General features: G+C 32.7%; 1 protein-coding gene across 6 annotated transcripts in view; it reads right to left on the reverse strand.

Annotated features, from left to right (window-relative positions):
- LOC108907004 (copper-transporting ATPase 1) overlaps positions 1-18167 on the reverse strand; it is a 37050-nt gene that overhangs the window by 9048 nt on the left and 9835 nt on the right. For 3 of the 6 annotated variants that reach the window (XM_018710464.2, XM_018710467.2, XM_018710465.2), the window contains 6 exons: positions 4356-4584; positions 3947-4139; positions 3685-3858; positions 3477-3629; positions 499-1026; positions 26-335 (listed from right to left, as the gene is read on the reverse strand). In XM_018710464.2, coding sequence (XP_018565980.1) covers positions 26-335; positions 499-1026; positions 3477-3629; positions 3685-3858; positions 3947-4139; positions 4356-4584 — 1587 coding nt within the window. Of the gene's footprint in view, positions 1-25; positions 336-498; positions 1027-3476; positions 3630-3684; positions 3859-3946; positions 4140-4355; positions 4585-8847; positions 9035-14323; positions 14375-14855; positions 15066-18167 lie in introns of those variants that run through there. The other 3 variants (XM_018710469.2, XM_018710470.2, XM_018710468.2) reach the window with 3 other exon arrangements.

Consider the following 18167-nt stretch of genomic DNA (forward strand, 5'->3'; position numbering starts at 1 on the left):
CACACAACTAACACTTTTAACTTACCTACTGAGGGCCTCCGAAGTCTTCCCTTTGGCTATGTGCTCCAACCACCTGCCTAAGCTGATAAAAACCAACAGCATAGGAGGGGTGTCGAAGAAGGTTTGCGGCGACGTTTTCTGTTGCAATATCATAGCGGAGAGCACCACTATGACGCTGTAAGTATACGAGATTGAAGTAGCCATTGCTATAAGTACGTCCATGTTGGTGGTTCTGTGCTTTAGAGCTTTGTAAGCTTGGATGAAGAAGTGACGGCCTCCCAGAATGAGGACAGGCGTAGAAAGGGCCCACATTATGAAGTTTTCTAAGGACAAGCCTAGAAATAAATCAGTTGAAGCTATGTTAGTACAAGTTGAACAATGATGTACTTAACGTTTACTAGAATTTACTTTGCAAGCAAAATAACGTGCAGGAAGTCTTTAATCTATTTATCGGTACTCTTGAAAGAATAAACGAAAATAAAAACAGTTTTTACTCACCTGGCACCAAACAGCACATATCCTCATTAGACATATTGTGCATGGACATCATCACCATAAAATACATCATGGCGATCATACAGGGGCCGCCAAACACCAACGAAAAGAAGAACGACTTCTTCCACTTCTTTATCTCCTCCCGTTGGTGTAAATAACTGTCGCCCCTGTCCCGGGTGAAGAGTTGAGCGTCGAAGCCCAGCTTCTTTATGGCCTCTATGATGTCCCTCGGACCGGTAACTTCCGGATCGTACTTGAATTTACCCCTATGCGTAGTTAGCGCTACTTGGGCGGATCTGACCCCGGGAAGTCTGGTGACGCTCGTTTCTATTTTGTGTACGCAGCTGGAGCAGGTCATACCTGTGATTTCCAGGTCCGTTTCGGCTTCGCCGGCACCGGTCTGTTGCAGGACCGAGGCCGGGAAGCCAAGTTCCGAAATGGAAGCCGCTATGTCGTTGGGGGTTACCAGTGAGGGGTCGTATTGCACTTCAGCTCTAGCCGCTAGTAAAGATACTAATATTTTTTGGCAGCCTGAAATAAATTAAAAATATACAGGGTGTTAGAAGTTCAACTGCCTTAATTTTAACAGACGATAGAATACATTAAAATAAACAAAAAAACTTTATATGACATGGGTCCTAAACTCAACCATTTCCGAGAAAAAAATTATCAAATAGAATACCATAAAATACAATGTTTATCACTTTTTTGAATTTCTTTATACTTAATTTTAAAAAATAATTAGAGTTGTAATAAATTTAAAATTCAATAAAATTCATATGTGACAACGGCGCGGCGGTTTATTAACACGAGGCACTAAGGTGTCCAGCAACCACCAATACGCAATTCAGTTGGTATCTGGATTCGACTGTGTCGCTGTGTTTTTTGCGTACCACTATTTCCTTTTCTTGAAGTGTTTTCCAACGAGTGCACGAAAATTGGATTCGAGGGTGTCGTGTATGCCTCGAAAATGGTGATAGACGTTTAAAAATTACTGAATTTTGCTTTTTGGTAAATACCTAAATTATTTTAAATACATATGATTATTTGGACGATGTGAATCTTTGGGTACTTTAATTACATACTTTTCAAATACATAATTTGATGAAAAGTTACGAGGGTGGTCTGAAAAGTTTCCGACCTCAACATGAAGATGGCAGCACTCGTAAATAAAAACTAGTGAATTTCGTTGTTCATCTGTTGACAGTTACTCACCAAAATTTCAGCCATTTTGGACGTGCAGTTGTTATGTAACAGTCGTTTGAATGAGTTGATGTGAGTGTTTTTATGAAAATTGACAAAATGGAGTATCGAGCTGTCATTAAATATTTGTTTTTGAAAGGCAATACGCCTACGCAAATCAACGATGAGTTGGATTCTGTGTATGGGGACTCTGCACCATCGTTTACCACAGTGAAATTTTGGGCAGCTGAATTTAAACGTGGCCGTAAGAGCTTGGGAGACGATGAACGTTCGAGACGTACAAAAACTGCAACTACCGACGAAAACATCGCCAAAGTTCACCAAATGGTGCTAGACGACCGCCGAATTAAAGTGAGAAAGATAGCAGAGGTTATGAACATGTCAAAAGAACGTGTTTGTCACATATTAAATCAATATTTAAACATGAGAAAGCTGACCGCACGTTGGATGCCGCGTTTGCTCACATTAGACCAAAAACGTGTTCGAATGAACATTTCCAACGCTCTGTTGGCACAGTTTAGGCGCAATGAATCCAAGTTTTGGCGCCAATTAATTACTGTAGATGAAACTTGGATACACCATTATACACCCGAAACAAAAATACAGTCCAAACAGTGGACTGCAAAGGGGGAACCGGCTCCAAAAAAAGCAAAAACTGTTTTTTCAGCTGGGAAAGTGATGGCGACTCTTTTTTGGGATAGCCATGGAGTTATTTTAATCGATTATCTTCAAAAATGAAAAACCATTACAGGAGCATACTACGCATCATTACTTGACATGCTGAAGGCAGAACTTGCAGAAAAACGACCACATTTGCAGAAAAAGAAAATCCTGTTTCACCAAGACAACGCACCGTCTCACACCTCAGCGGTTGCCATGGCGAAAATTCACTAATTACGGTTTGAACTGCTTGACCATCCGCCTTACTCACCAAATCTAGCCCCAAGCGACTTCTTTTTGTTCCCTCATCTAAAAATTGCGCTCGGAGGACAGAGATTCTCGTCAAATGAAGAGGCAATCACCTTCGTGAACAATTATTTTGCAGAGAAAACGCCGAGTACTATTTGGAGGTTACAGAGATGGGAGCATCGTTGGGAGAAGTGTGCAGAGTTACAACACTATGTTGAAAAATTAAAAAAAAAAAATTGTGAAAAAATGTCTTGTATCTTTGTTAGGTCGGAAACTTTTCAGACCACCTTCGTAAGTTTCTGTTTTAAGAGATTCATAATTACTAAAATTCGAGCTAAAATTTAAGCACAACACTATCTTCGTATTACAAAATCGATACATTTTATTTTATTTATTTAAAAACTGAAAACAATTGTCTTGAAATTTACTAAATGTTTCACAATAATAGCTGTTTACATTTTTTCCCTAGGACAAGTCTTGTTGTATTTTGAAAACAGTTAATCTTACGCCCCTGTAATATACAGCTTTTTTGTTCATTTGTGATTACTTGATTAATTCATGTATTAATAGTTTTATAAAAGCATTCTACATGGTGTGATTATGTTTATAGTACCATACGCGATTTTCAGGATATTCAACAGGTGTGTAATATTCAGGAAATGTAATGATAAACATAAAAAGTAAAAATATGCTTTTTTTCCTTATTCTGAATGTATTGTCAGCTTAAAAACTTTCTTATACCCTGGAGAAAAGTTGTATAACTGGTACAGTGATGAGATATGGTTTATAACTTGCTACGATATTTTAAGACCCTCGTTAAAAGACTGCTATAAATTCAATGAAAATTACGCCCCTCATAATACACTTACCTGATATCTTCTGAACGTGTTTCTCGATAGCGGCCACACACGACCCGCAAGTCATTCCCTTAACTTGTAAATTACACTTTTTAAGATTAATATTTTCATCGTTAAACGATACAGTCTGTTTGCTTGTCGAACCGTTCGCAATAGGTTTCACTTCTGAAAAAAGAATCCGTTATAGCAATTAAACCACCACAAATAAAACTATGCTTACCCTTCTTCAAATTTTTACCATTGACAGACTTAACGTACGCCTCAAAGCCCATGTCTTCTATTTGCTCCGCAATTTCCTCCGGCGAGACTTTATTAGGAAAGAACTGTACATGACCTTCTTTCTTTTCAAGATTCACTTTGATTGTCTTCACACCGTCTTTCGTTGACAACATACCTTGAAACAAATTTAAAAATCAACTTGTTTGCGCTTATATATAGGAATTGAATTAAATATTACAAGGTTTTGATCACTGAGGCTTTACCTTCTATGCTTTGTACGCAAGAATTGCAAGTCATTCCTTTGATTTCTAAGACACATTTGCTGGTTTCGTCCTTTCTGTGTAACAGAGGCAATGATGCTTCGAATCCCATGTCCTCTATATAGTCACATATTTCTTGCGGGGTGACAGTTTTCGGGTCGTAATGTACTAGGCCAGACTTTTCTTGTAAGTTAACCTTAAACAGAAAGTAATTTACAATCGGAACTACTGACAAAAACATTTTTTTTTCTGTTACACATTTTAACTAATAATAATGCTATGTGTCAGTAGGCATTGATTTAAGGTACGACGTGTACAATATATAGGTTATATGCCACCCACAATCTGTACCTTCGATTTTATTTATGCTTATTTCATTTTCCTATGTATTAAATTTTAATGTTGGGCTTACTTTTATGCTAAAAATTCCAGGTTTCTTACTGATAGTCTCCTCGATATTCTTCACGCATGACTGACATGTCATGCCAATTATATTCACCCTGATAGCCCCCTCCTCAGGTTCGGCATCTATTAAGTTGCCGGAATAGTCACCGGAGGATGGCGAATAGGTTGTTATTCGTTCATTTTCTGAATGTTTCTGGTTAATCAACGGTTCGAATCCCAATGTATCGGATGTATTCCTAGAAAAACAAAAATGTTATTTCGCCTTAATAATAATAACAATAATATGCTGCTCCTTCCCCATACAAGTTTCCGATTTCTGGGCGGATATAGATAATACGCGGGCAAATAAAATAAAATTTTTGTTTTAAATAATATGCTGATTGTTAGACAAAATATTTATTTTTATTCCTCACTGAAGCCAAAATCTTGATTGATGTATTTATGGTTGCTTTATCTAGTTTTAATAAACAAAACTTAATATTTAGGGTCTATCTATAAGTATATCATTTAAGCTAAAGCTAATACTGAAATCTGATATAAATTAAAGTGACACCTATGATTTGTGTTAACAATAATAATAAAAATATTTTTATTATTACACAGGGTGTTTTCTAAGTACTTGTAACTTCGGGAGGTTATATCTCTTAGATTAGTCTAAATTTTTTCGTCATGAAAGTTCAATATGTTGGTATAGAAATCATCTCCAAAAAAATGATATGGTTCCTCGCTTTATCACCAAAATGTGAGCATTTTAATTTTCACCAGCTACTGCTGAACTACGAGGCATATTCACAAAATAAGAGTACTGAGACTGTGCTCTGTGGTTTTTGTTTTCGGCAAAGTTGGCGACACTGTAGTCAAGGCAAATTTGTCATTCATTTGTTTCAGTCGGTTGAGATCTGTTGTTGTAGTGGCGTGTTGAAATGACCACTATTCCGAATCCCGCCAGGTGAACACCAAAAATCATGGCAACTGTGTTTTGGGACCATAAAGGGATTTTTCATAAATATACTGCCGTTTCGATTTATAAAAATTTCAGTACCTACTCTTATTTAATGGATATGACTGGTAGTATCCAAATACGCATGACCACAAAAAGAAAAATTATAGTAATAAACAAAAAATTCTGCTTATTTTAAACAAATTAAAAATGTTTTATACATATGTGTATCTATATATTATTTCCATTGTTCTGAATTTAAGGAAAAATTATAGAAACTGATGGTTTTTTAACATAGAGTAAACTAAAAGGTTTTATTGCTTTAATTTTTCTTGGAAATTCTGTACAATTGACTCGTAATTCATTATCATTATGAATATGAATTGTGAATTATCGATTGTAATAAATGGTAATATTAAATGAATTCAGGAATTAATAAAATATTACTTATATCAACATGTAGTACTTAGGTGTACGAAAACGGACAAAGTCAGATTGTTCAATAAATCCACGAAATAATTGTCTATAGGCGCCATTATACAAGAAGTTCAAATAATAGATGAGATTGTGTTTATGATTTTGTGCCTATTTCTACACTTACAAATAAATTGGTGTTTATTCCTATTTAGCCCAGTCAGTGGAAGTAATTTTGCACCAAAAGCACAAGTAATTAGCAATATGGGAGTTTTTTTTTAATAAGTTCTTCAAAGTATGCAGATTAATATAAGAAAAAGTTCATTGGTATCAATTACCCAAAGTCCAAAATAATTTTGAAAAAAAAAATTGTTCGATTTTCTTTAATATTTTGGACTGGGATCAAGATGGAGAAAAATAAAAAAATTTTATCTTGTAGAAAAAGTTTTTCCCTACAAAAAAGATACTTTGCACTTTTTTCGTCCGAGCTATGGTTTGTTAGAAAAAAATTAGTAAAGCCATAAAGTCATCTTCCGCGGACAAACAAGCAAATAAATTCATTCTTCAAACGTAAGAATTGTCAAATTTCACTCAAATATTGAATACATTAATATGTAGAAATAAATATTCGATCTTAATTCAACGCAAAAAATAAAAAAAATAAAAATTTCAAAATTTTCCAAACATTTTTTTAGATTTTCCAATATTCTCAAGGAAGTAAATAGTAAATACAAGGTAATATTTACATATTTTTATTACAAAATCATATACTTACACATATTTTTATTAGGTACAAAATCATAGGAAAAAAATTAAATACAAAATTACAAAGATTTTCACGTATACTGTATTTCCTACCTGGATACTTTCATACCTGTTGACTAATTACATTCTATTCTTTGAATATTTGTCATCATATTCGAACTATCCTTACGTATATTTGTCATTGAGACGCTCGGTTTTCGATTCGAATATACAGGCTGTTACAAATTCGCTTCTCACTACAGGGATCTCGGAAACGGTAAGAGGTACGAAGTAGCTTAAATGGGGGCAGAGTTGCATAATCAGGGGACCAACATTATGCCTCTAAAAATCAAGGCTAACATGATTAGTTTTCGAAATATTTGAAAAAAACAGAAATTTTGGAAATCCGTTCTTGTTTCATTTCAGCTTCGTTTGAGGTGATATTGAAAAAAGAAGAACACTTTTTCATGGCCACTTTTTGCCCTCTATCATAATAATAATAATAATCAATAATCAATTTTTATATGTAACGTTTCGTCTCTCCAGGACCATCAACTTCATTTTTTTAAATACGACCCTGGAAATTTTATTACATTTTTTGCAAGCCTCCATGATCCCCAATACTGTGCTGCTTCAGCCCGAACCAGTTCAGACGTTTTGTCTCGAAAAATTTATTTTCAGTGTATTCGTTCCGTATTTATTATTTTTCTCCATCTTCACCCCAGTCCAAAATATTAAAGAATTTCGAAAATCAAAATGTTTTTCAAAATTTTTTTGGACTGGGAAATCGATAGACTTTTTCTTATATTAATCTGCATACTTTAAAGTCCTTATAAAAAAAAACATATTGCTAGTTACTTGTTTCTGGGTCTCCACCGACTGGGCTAATTATTAATATTTGACCCAAGAAATATGGTTCTCTTAATCATCATTTTATTGGAATCCTTACTACGTAATTTTTTGCTGAATTACTGGAAGACAAGTGCAGAATATTTAATTCCTTTAAACTTGAAACACGGAAAAAAATCAATGTTTATTTGCTTGGATTCGGCATCTATAAAGTTTAAAATTGTTAACCAACAAAGGAAGGGATACAAAAATGTTGCATGTAAAATATGACTATTGCGACTAAAAAATCTCTGCTTTTATCAAATCACGAAAAGATAAATAATAACATAATCATACTCAATTAGCTTCAGCTTATCCTCCATATCTTTTATAAAGACTAGAGATAAAAAGAGATTTAAAATTAAACTACTAAAAAAATGTGTAAGTTTAAATTAAAAATAAGACATATACTAATAATAAGTATGAAACAGTTGTATTAACACATATTTCAACTAAAACCTATATATTCGTTGGCAATAATGCATATTTTTTTTAATATTAAAACTCTTTTACATAAGACAAAAATAATTAAACAGCGATTTCACCGTTTCATAACTTAGCCACAGAATAACAATACATAATTCTTTCCATAAACATTCTTAATTCCAAGATATCCTTGCTGGCGTCGCTAAAAATAAAGTCTACTCTACATTGAAACAAACTAGGTATTGTCCTCTTCTTTTTTTTGGTATTTCCAAATAAATCTAATAAAAATAGAACATGTAATAAAATATTGTATAATGTAAGGTCAACAGTAACATAGGTACTGTCAAAATATATTCTACCTTATCTAAAGATATGTCTTCTGATTTAGATTTTAAATGAAAATTTCCAACTTCAAATACTGCCATTGTTAGATACTTATCTCTTCATCAAGAGAGAACATATTGTTTGTTATATCTAATATGTATACAATATTCAAACTAACCACTTGTAATTATCAATTACATGGTCCAAATCAAAGACTTTAAGTATTTTTTATATTAAAGATTTTAAAGCTGATCTTAGCTTCTTTAGAGAACTTATAGAATTTCTATCGTGTTTACAAATGAATAACCAAATAAAGTTTTATGTTTTTTATATACAGGGTAGGAAAGTACCGATGGTCTATCTGAAGTTACGTGAGAGCGATAAAGTAAGCCATAGAAATCCATGCGATAGAGAAGGAAGGCTGTAATGAAGGCGTCTCATAGTCACCGCCCTTTTCGCCCTTCCACAAATAAGATCCACTTCTTATTGGTCTGATAGACCATCGATACTTTCCTACTCTGTATATAGAGCCCTAAAATTTACATCCTACACTGGCGCCTGATCTCGTTAAAATAATCTGCAAAGTTTAGGTTCACAAAAAAAGTCAGACCATTACTTGATAATATCCACAACTACATATTTATATCACATTCTACAAAACCAAGGAGGGTTTTTCTGTTTCTGATTCAAATTCGGGTTTGTCCGATTCAAATTTCTTATTCTCGCGCTATAACGTAAACAGCAATTCTGATACTTTTCTTACCACTCGTAATCGTCATCGTCACACAAAAGCGGAGTCCTGTCACTCATTTTAAATCATTAATACCGAAAGAGACGCTTCCACTGTTAATCCTATGTACGGTATTACACGACAGAAAAGATGTCCACATACAAACACCGTGTGTATCGTAAACACTAACGATATAAAATTTATCAACAAGATGATAAGATGTGAATATCTACTGGAAAAAAAAAGTGTGCTACTATTTAAACAGTATGTACTCGGGTTGGGTTGGAGCGCAATCGGCGACTATCTCGACGACTTGGAAAAAAATATTAGTGGTGTTGCAACGGAACGGCTATGTATACAGGGTGTCCCAGGACTGATGGCAACAATGAAATTCTGCAGGTAAAAATGTGGTATTTTTCTCCTGTGAACATGTGTCCCAAAGAAACACCCCTTGCAAGATTAATTTTTATTGCTTGTGTAGGAAGTGTTTCTTAAAAGCACCCGGAATATTTTTGAAGGTTTCAAAACCATTTAAAATCTTTTCTCAACTGTTGGTATTCGTTCTCAGTAAACAAGTCACTTTAAACGACTCCGAAAATAAAAGATATCTTTTCTGGCGTATATTTAAACGCATATTTACTAGTAGAGGGAATTTTTTAGAAAATTCAGGTAATTTTTCTCGTTTAAAGTCCAATTTACCAGTCCTTACATTACATTCATACTGAACTGCTGTTGATGACACCAACCTCCTGTAAAACCAGTTCCGACTCTTAAAATTTTTTCGGAATTAAATAACGGATACTCAAAACCATAAACTCACAAGTTTTGATTCAATTTTGGCTTACCGTTAATCAATAAAACTCACTTGTATGGACATTTTAAAGACTATAGTTTGGAAGAGGTGCTTTTTAGAACATACAGTTCATAGAGCAAATAAAGTGACATTTTTACTTGTACAATCCACCATTTCATTGTATAACCACCCACCCACCCTGTATAAAAGTCGTTCAAAAAGCGTGTTAATGTGCTTAATGATACCGAATGAGAGCGAGACACGTGGTATTTCAATACCACATTTTTGTAACCTTTCAGTAAAGTGTAGTTCTTAAACATGAAGTGGATTAATTTATTTCTTCTTTCGGTTAGAAATATTTGAACACCCTGTATATACGAACTAAGAAAATATATTCCGGTAAGTATATTCCCCTTAATAAAGGATTATTTGCATTATTTCGAGAACTATTATTGTCTAAGAGAAGTAGAAAGTAGATATTTTCTTCTAATTAGACACACAACTATTTTTGGGGGTATTGAATAAATCCTAAGGTGTTATATTTTGTTTCAATAAAAAAAAATCACTAACATGTTCTTCTGAAAAATGTATCCATACAGATAATCATACCAGGCCATGAAAAAATGGACCAAACGTATACTTGATTTGTTTCAATTTTAATTTTTATTATTTACTTATTTTTTGATGAATATTAAAAGAACTGGCAAATTGCACTTTTGCACGAACAATTTACACTTTTTTGTATAATTAATCTTTAATAAAAAGAATCGCAGTAGGCTACAACCAAGAGCATAGAATAATATTGTGTTCGATGAATTATTAGATTTTTTATTAAAAACGGTTTTTAAAAAAAAATAACAATTAAAAAACCGTAGAGAAAATTATAATTTCCAAAAATGCTCGATTTTAGGGTTTATTTAATAAAAAGTAATTAAATTTATTTTTTTTATTTACCATCTTAATGGCCTGCAAACGTATAAATCAAAACGCGCGGACTTATATGTAGGCAAAAAGGTATATAAAGTAGATTAGAATTTTGCAAAGATTAATTTATACGAGTATCTGAATATTTTGCATACCGCCATGATTTCTAATACATAGAAAAAGATAACGCACTTATGTCAAACATTGTGATAGATGTGATAATCATTGGCTGGAACGAATAAAATTTCTAGAATGTTAATATGTATAAGGAAAACAATAGCCAGTGACGTTTCATATTTTCAGTAGTAAATAAATTACAGGTTAAAAATGGAAAATGTAAGTGATCCAATGTTATGACGTTAGTAAAATTTTTCCATAATTAAAAACTATTTTACAAAAAAAAAGTTCCTGAAACATAAGGTACAAACAACCATCTGCTTATCCTACTTTTATAATAGACTCTTTTAGTGTGACGTCACATATTTAGGCAATCCGCAACAAATTGTCATAGTTCAAATCGTATAGACCGAATTTGATCCTTGTGTACTATTTATATACAGGGTGCCTCTGAAAAGGATGGACAACGCTTGACCACAAGTTCCTTGGAGGAAAATAAGACTATTTAGCCTAACTTATCTATATACAAAAGTGCACGCCTACTTAGATATAACCTTCTAAATATAGAATAGATAACCTAGTTTTTTTCAAATAATTTGAAAACTATTTTTCTTAGAAACTTCAAATTTGATACACTTATTTTTTTATGTAACGGCAAAGTAAATATAGAATCTGGTGAGAATACATATACAGAATGTTCTCTTCCTAGTGCCTGTGCGCCACTGGCTATCCCATAACTTTTTTGTGTGTGCGCCAATGATGACAGAATTTTAAAAATAAGCAATAATTTAGAAGATTTTTTTGCTCTTACAAAATTTTGATATCGTTTATGGATTTCGAGTAAAACTAGCATTTTTTATACATTAAATATAGGCTAAAATTCCGATTTGTAAAAAATAATTTATAACTGCAGCCTCAAAGCAGGGAATAATAATGAATAAATCTCACATTAAAAAAAATAACTACACATTTTTAGTATTAGTATTATCAATCAATAAAATAAAAATCAACACTAATATTTTAAATAAACAGTATCGACTAATAATGTAAGAAAGTCAACATTAACATTTTAAATAAACCTAAATTGATATTCGTAATCACATTAAAATAATATTACAGTAAATGCTCAAAGTTACTTCCTTGTTCTTAAACACAAGCATTAGTTCTTCGAAAATGAAAATGAATTTTATCCAATAATTGTGCAATACCTCTCATAACACTAATTTCATGTTGTATTCTTCCTCACTATTCGTTTTCTGTATTTACTGAAAAGTTATAAACTGTGGTCCGCAACGCTCCTCAAAGGAAATAATTACATGAGTTTAGGTCCGGGGATCGAGGTGGCCATTTTAAAGAGGCATTATTTCCTATACCTATCCACCTGTTAGTATAGTAACCTGTAATAACTGGTCTTTTAATTCTCTATTAACGGAACTTTTTGAAAGCCAACCTCTGCCGCTAAACGCCTTTTATTTACTTGAGGAATTTCTTCGACCCTTTCCAAAATTTGTTCCTCCAGCTGAATAGTTCCGGCCGTTCCACGATTTAATGTTACAAGTTAAAAGTTGTGATTTGGAATTCTTCGATTAGGAAAACTCAACATATGTTCGAACAGTAGCACAACAATTTTCTTCACAATAACCCAAAACTAATAACATATCAGTTTGTTCAGCAAAAGTATAAATTGCAATAAAAAACAAAGTAAACTAAAATTAAATCACAGCTAGCTTGACACAGAACCTTTGAATTATTGTTATGAATTTGTTTCTCTGTTATATGGCACCTCGTACTAGAATGTTCTATTTATCTTAAACTGATTTTATATTATTTAATGTGTAAAAAATGCCAATTTTACTCGGAATCCATAAACGATATCAAAATATTTTGTAAGAGGCAAAACATATTCTAAAATAGTGCTTATTTTTAAAAATATAAATTCTGTCGTCATTGGCGTACATACAAAAAAGTTACGGGATAGCCAGTGGCGCACAGGCACTAGAAAGAGAACATCCTGTATATGTATTATCACCAAATTCTATATTTACATTGCACTTATATAAAAAAATATGTATACCAAATTTGAAGTTTCTAAGAGAAGCAGTTTTCAAATTATTTGAAAAAAACTAGGTTATCTGTTCTATATTTATCTTAGTAGGCGTGCATTTTTGTATATAGGTAAGTTAGGCTAAATAGTCTTATTTTCATCCAAGGAACCTGTGGTCAAGCGTTGTCCATCCTTTTCAGGGACACCCTGTAGATACTATAAAAATTATCAACTTCAAATTAATTTATTTTTACAAGGATTTAGCAGTATTTAAGAACAACTAACACGTGTTTGGTAAAATAGATACAGTAATGTGCTTAAGACTTATAAAAACGATATAAAAGAATAGTCCTAAATTTAAATAAAGTAAAAATTTGACATTAGCCATGTTATTACTAATGGGCATGCTCCGAAAGAATAGCCTCATACGCAGGTGAGATCTTGTTGATACGTTAACGTTGTCATCATTAGCTTATTTTCTCTTCTTTTGTTTAATCTTGGCATTTTCTAGTTCTATTAAGGCTTTTTATTGTTTTTCTTGGTGTTATACTGTGTCTCAGTGTGTTTATCGAGTGTTTTTTTCTTCAAGTGGTTTATTATAGACGTACTCTTAACCAATACCAAACTTTTCTTGAATGATATCCTGTTGCCAGGCTACTTCGCTTACATGAAATCATCTTTAATGCGCGTGCTCAGTAACAATGATACAATTTTAATTTATTAATTACTATAAAAGTCAATATTGTTCTGTAATTTAAATATATAAATTCTATAATTCTTTTAGTTTGTCACTTGAGATTTGAAACTTGTTAAATATTTCTAATATTGCCAGAATATCGCAATATTTAAGGTCATGAAAATGAAGACATTTTTTGACACTTATGTCCAAAGTCGGAATAGTCGGATAAGGTCGGAAATCGATCTAGTAAAAATATTGGGAAATTCTTCATGACAATGTGCACTACGGGGTAACCTATTATTTGGCGTATATGACGTCACTACTAATCAGGTCTATTGTATCTAAATTAGTATTATACCACTTGCTACTTATCCATCTTATGAATATTTACACGAAATGGTTCAAATATAGAACCTTGAATGTAAATAATGTTCATCACAATTACAAATCAACCAGTTTGTCATAAAAAAAAATGAGAACAAGAATAAAAGGTGTAGAAATATATATCCTACTAAAATGGCAATGAAAAACGCCAAAAGTTCTATATTGGAGAACACTGTATTAAAATTGTAGTCAAGACAATGAACTTATTCATTTGCTTGTACTGTGAATAGACAACAATGGAACAATAATAAAACATTTACTGAAAGAATAATCGAGAATTAACAAGAAAATATGTTACTACGTCATACTAGTCACTGTTTTCAATTTTATTTTTTATAGAAACACTAGAAATTTTTCTTTAAAACGAAGAAAATAAATAAAGGATGTGCTATCTAAGAATTCTTCCGTAGCTCTAGTAATATCAACAGTACAAAAAAAATGTACCAAATCAATTTCTTCTGGGCGTTACTTAACTTCATTTTTTCAAATAGAACTGTATATTTAAGTAATTTTTAATTTTTGGTTGAATTTGAGGCTTTGACAGATAGACAATAACTTTAAAACGTACCATTTCGATGTTATTTGCTACTTTTTCTTAAACTGGTATTTGTAACAACTTCGGAAATATCTCCGAAATTAAACACGTTGCGATTTTCACGAGTCGTTCAAACACGAAAACTTTTTTTTGTATTATTGATAACACTTGAGTTAATGATAATTGGATGAATCTGTATTAAGTGGGACACATTGTATGTATAACTCTGAGCCACTTCAAAGAAAATATTGTTATTGAGAAACAATCTATATGTTTTATTTATAAACCATAACTACAATTGGTAAAATAGGTCTTAAACTTGCAAATAACATAAAACAACTCCGTATTATTATTTTACCACTAATCAAATAAAAAACTGGGATTTCCTTCTAGCTATATTATTCCCCGAACTTAAAAAAACCCCGTGACAAAACAGCAAAACAACAACTAGCGGCAATGAATTCATTAATGGTAATTATTGGATAATTAAGAAATACTACACTGTTGCACAAGAATCACAAGATATAACCGCCTCAACACATCACAAATTATAACAAACACTTACAAGAACCTTTTAATCATTTTCTGGTTTCGATAACTCGATTATCTTCACCGAAGAACAAACATTACAACTGCGAGTCGATCAAGTACCAAGCGATAAACTGAGTTAAGACATTTCACGAATCATTGTTAGTTCGAAATACAGGGTGTTCTCGAAAACATACTAATTCACGCGGAAACACGGATTTAATTGTTTCTATTTACACACGTTACAACGCTTACTATGATTAAAATTTGATATCTATGTGACTGATATGAGCGTGTGGAAAAAAGTCGTTGGACTGTATTTTACCGTATCTATTTTACTTTTGACGGTGGCGCTATCTCAGGCTTTCACGAATGAGTGCAAAAATTTATACACACGACCGCATGAGATTTTCTGATAAGCGTAAGTAATTTTTTATGGCGTCTGTCCCAGATTCTTATCAGATCGTGTGAAAAAAATGTTGATACAGGGTGTAACGACGTTTTACGGCTTACAAGAGTAATTTTTTTCCCCGAAACGGCCCCAAGCACAGTTTTTGGTATAAATAATTACTCGGAAGCCACTGAAGATATATATTCTAATAAAGTGTGCTCGGCTTATAGGGGCCGCAAAAAAAATCCAGACAGGATGATTTTTTCAGGGTTGCTTGGGAACTGAGTATCCAACCAAAAGATCACACTCGAACTCCTACGACTTGAGCTATGGGGATGGTTTCATTAGCATTTTTTTTAGAACAAAATTACCTTAATAAAAGTTGTAGAGGATCAAATTCTGAACAACTTTTGCCTATAAAATTTTTTGTATCTATAATACTTAACGAGTAACTACGTATGTTGTTTGGATTTTTTTTATAAAATGGCATCTTTATTGGATTAATAGATAACCAGCAGCGTGACAATTAAGAGTCGTCTAAAGGTTTGTGTTTCAACATTAAAAAATAATTATTTGATGTTAAAGATAATACTCTTTATTGTTTGACAGATTTAGTTGGGCCATTTTTAATCAGAATTTCTGCGTCTTAAATGTTTTACTTGGTTAGGTTAAAAATCGAAAAACCTCAACAAAGTTAGGAGCATTTTTAGCCAGTAGAGTAAAAGTGAAAATCAGAATAAATTAAAGTTTCGCACAAATTCACATTTATTTGTATGAAAGCAGACAACTTTCCGTAATTATGTACATATCTTTAATTATTCAGAAAATAGAGCAGAATAATTGATATTGTTAACCAGGCATTTTTTGAAAAAAGTTAGGATGCGCATAAATGTTATTGGAAATGCTCCTTAAAAATCTACAAAAACAGATAACTTTTTTATTAAATCAAAACCCCTCACAGTCCTAATCTCGACGCCACTGATTACTGTTTCTTAAAGTTTATAAAAAAAAGGTGAAAAAAGATGAAAATGAGCGTCATCGCTAAAGATGATTTTGTTCGAAAAATCGGCATCCACTTATGATTAGGGTTACCAGATCTATTTCATGACAGACCCGAAGAAATTGATGCCTAAAAAAAGGTCTGTAGGAGTCAAATTGTTTTCAAAAAAATCGATTTCTAAAAAAAAGAAACATACTCATATATACTTTGTGGACCCGGGGAAATGGATTTGGGGGGTAAGGCGTTGTATATATAATTGAAGTCTTAAAAAAAAACTGAAAATGTCGAAAAACAAAACCCGGAGAAATGACATGTTAACCCGGAGCTCGAAGATGTACCATCAAAACCCGGAGATCTGGCAAGCCTGCTTATGATTGTTCCATAATCCATTCAACGATCTCTCTTTTTGAGTTTTTGAGTCAATTGAACTTTGTAAGCATGAAGATGCAAATCTTCCCCGAGGTGTATTCTCAGGGAAGATTTGCATCTATAGAGAGTTTCTCAAAATGTCCAATTCTTGACCACGGTACCACATTGATGTTCCTGGATTCTCAGCAACACTCTCACGAACTGCTTCAATGTTTTGTGTTGAACCACTTGTTGAAGGACGGCCAGAGTGTTTAAAGTCACTAACTGATCCAGTCTCTCTGAATTTTTCAATTAATCTCTTGACAGTTGAAGCTAAATCACTATTCCGACCATATTTTATGAGCTTCATTTTTAATAACTTTGAAACCTGAACTGTCACTATCTTTTCTTTGTCGACAACACTTTACCGCACAAATGGCGCAATATTCAAATCTTGCACGAATTTTGGGACACCCAATATCTTTATTACATAATCGATCAAAAACTGTACCTATTTTAACTTCAATTTTTGAAGTATATTTTTCGTTTTAGAAGAACTGTTTTTTTGCTACACTCTGTATACCTCAATCCTACGGCTTTTACTCAAACAGTGTTTTTGACTTACTTACTTACTTTTTTCGAGTTGAAAACATAATAAAAGGTACAAATTAGTGGCGGCTAGTACGGAGGAGCTCTGGGGCTAGATTAACCTTATGAAACATATTAAAAAAGAAATGTTAAATTTGTAATGTGCAATTTAACTCGACTTGCAAAATTCTGAATACAAGGGCTACTAGTAGTTCGCCGCTAGGTATATCTGCAAAGTGTTTACAGCGGTGGTCATGGTTACTGTTGCGCAGCAGTGAAAGACGGAATGGGAGTAGCGCATATTTACCATGCAATTTTGGCTCTGTTCAGTCCGATCGTAAACAAATAATAGCTGTTCGCCACTTTTTTTCTTAATAAAACTACCCAATTATATTTGATTTTTTTGCAATATTTTGTACCTAAATTTTTCCGCCCTCCCTGGTATGGAAGTCAAGAGCTGACACTGATTTTAAAACAGCCATATTGACACATTTTTAAGACAATTTAAATCTAAATCAGTTTCATAAAATTAAATTAAAATTACAGCTACTAACTATTTTTAACTGCACACCGATTCGACAAAATTGCTTTTACAGCTGCTAGAAAGCGTATCGTTTTTCTATCATAAAATTGAGTACAATTACATACATTCACTTTAATCAGTCCTGTACGATCTGAGTTGCCATTTTATACAACAAATCTTGGGATTTCCAATGAAAGATATTTCCAAAAATAACAGAATATAAGGAAGTAAATAATATTAATGAGATAAATTGTTCAAACTCATCTATTTATTGTTATAATATCTAGTTTATTTTTGTTTAGGGCAGTAGCGTAACATTCATTTGAAAATGGGTCCCGAAAATGAAATTTGGTGATTTTTCGTGAATTTTCTACGTGACTATCGTACTGTGTACACAAAAATCGATCGGTTTTGTAAGGTTTATTTAGTCATGGACTTTAAATTTCTTTCCGCTTGTTTATTTCTTCATGGCTTAGTTGTTGGCTTTTTAAAATATCGT

This window comes from Anoplophora glabripennis, unplaced genomic scaffold, assembly GCF_000390285.2.
Source record: "Anoplophora glabripennis isolate ALB-LARVAE unplaced genomic scaffold, Agla_2.0 scaffold317, whole genome shotgun sequence".
In the NCBI taxonomy this organism is placed as follows: Eukaryota; Metazoa; Arthropoda; class Insecta; order Coleoptera; family Cerambycidae; genus Anoplophora; species Anoplophora glabripennis.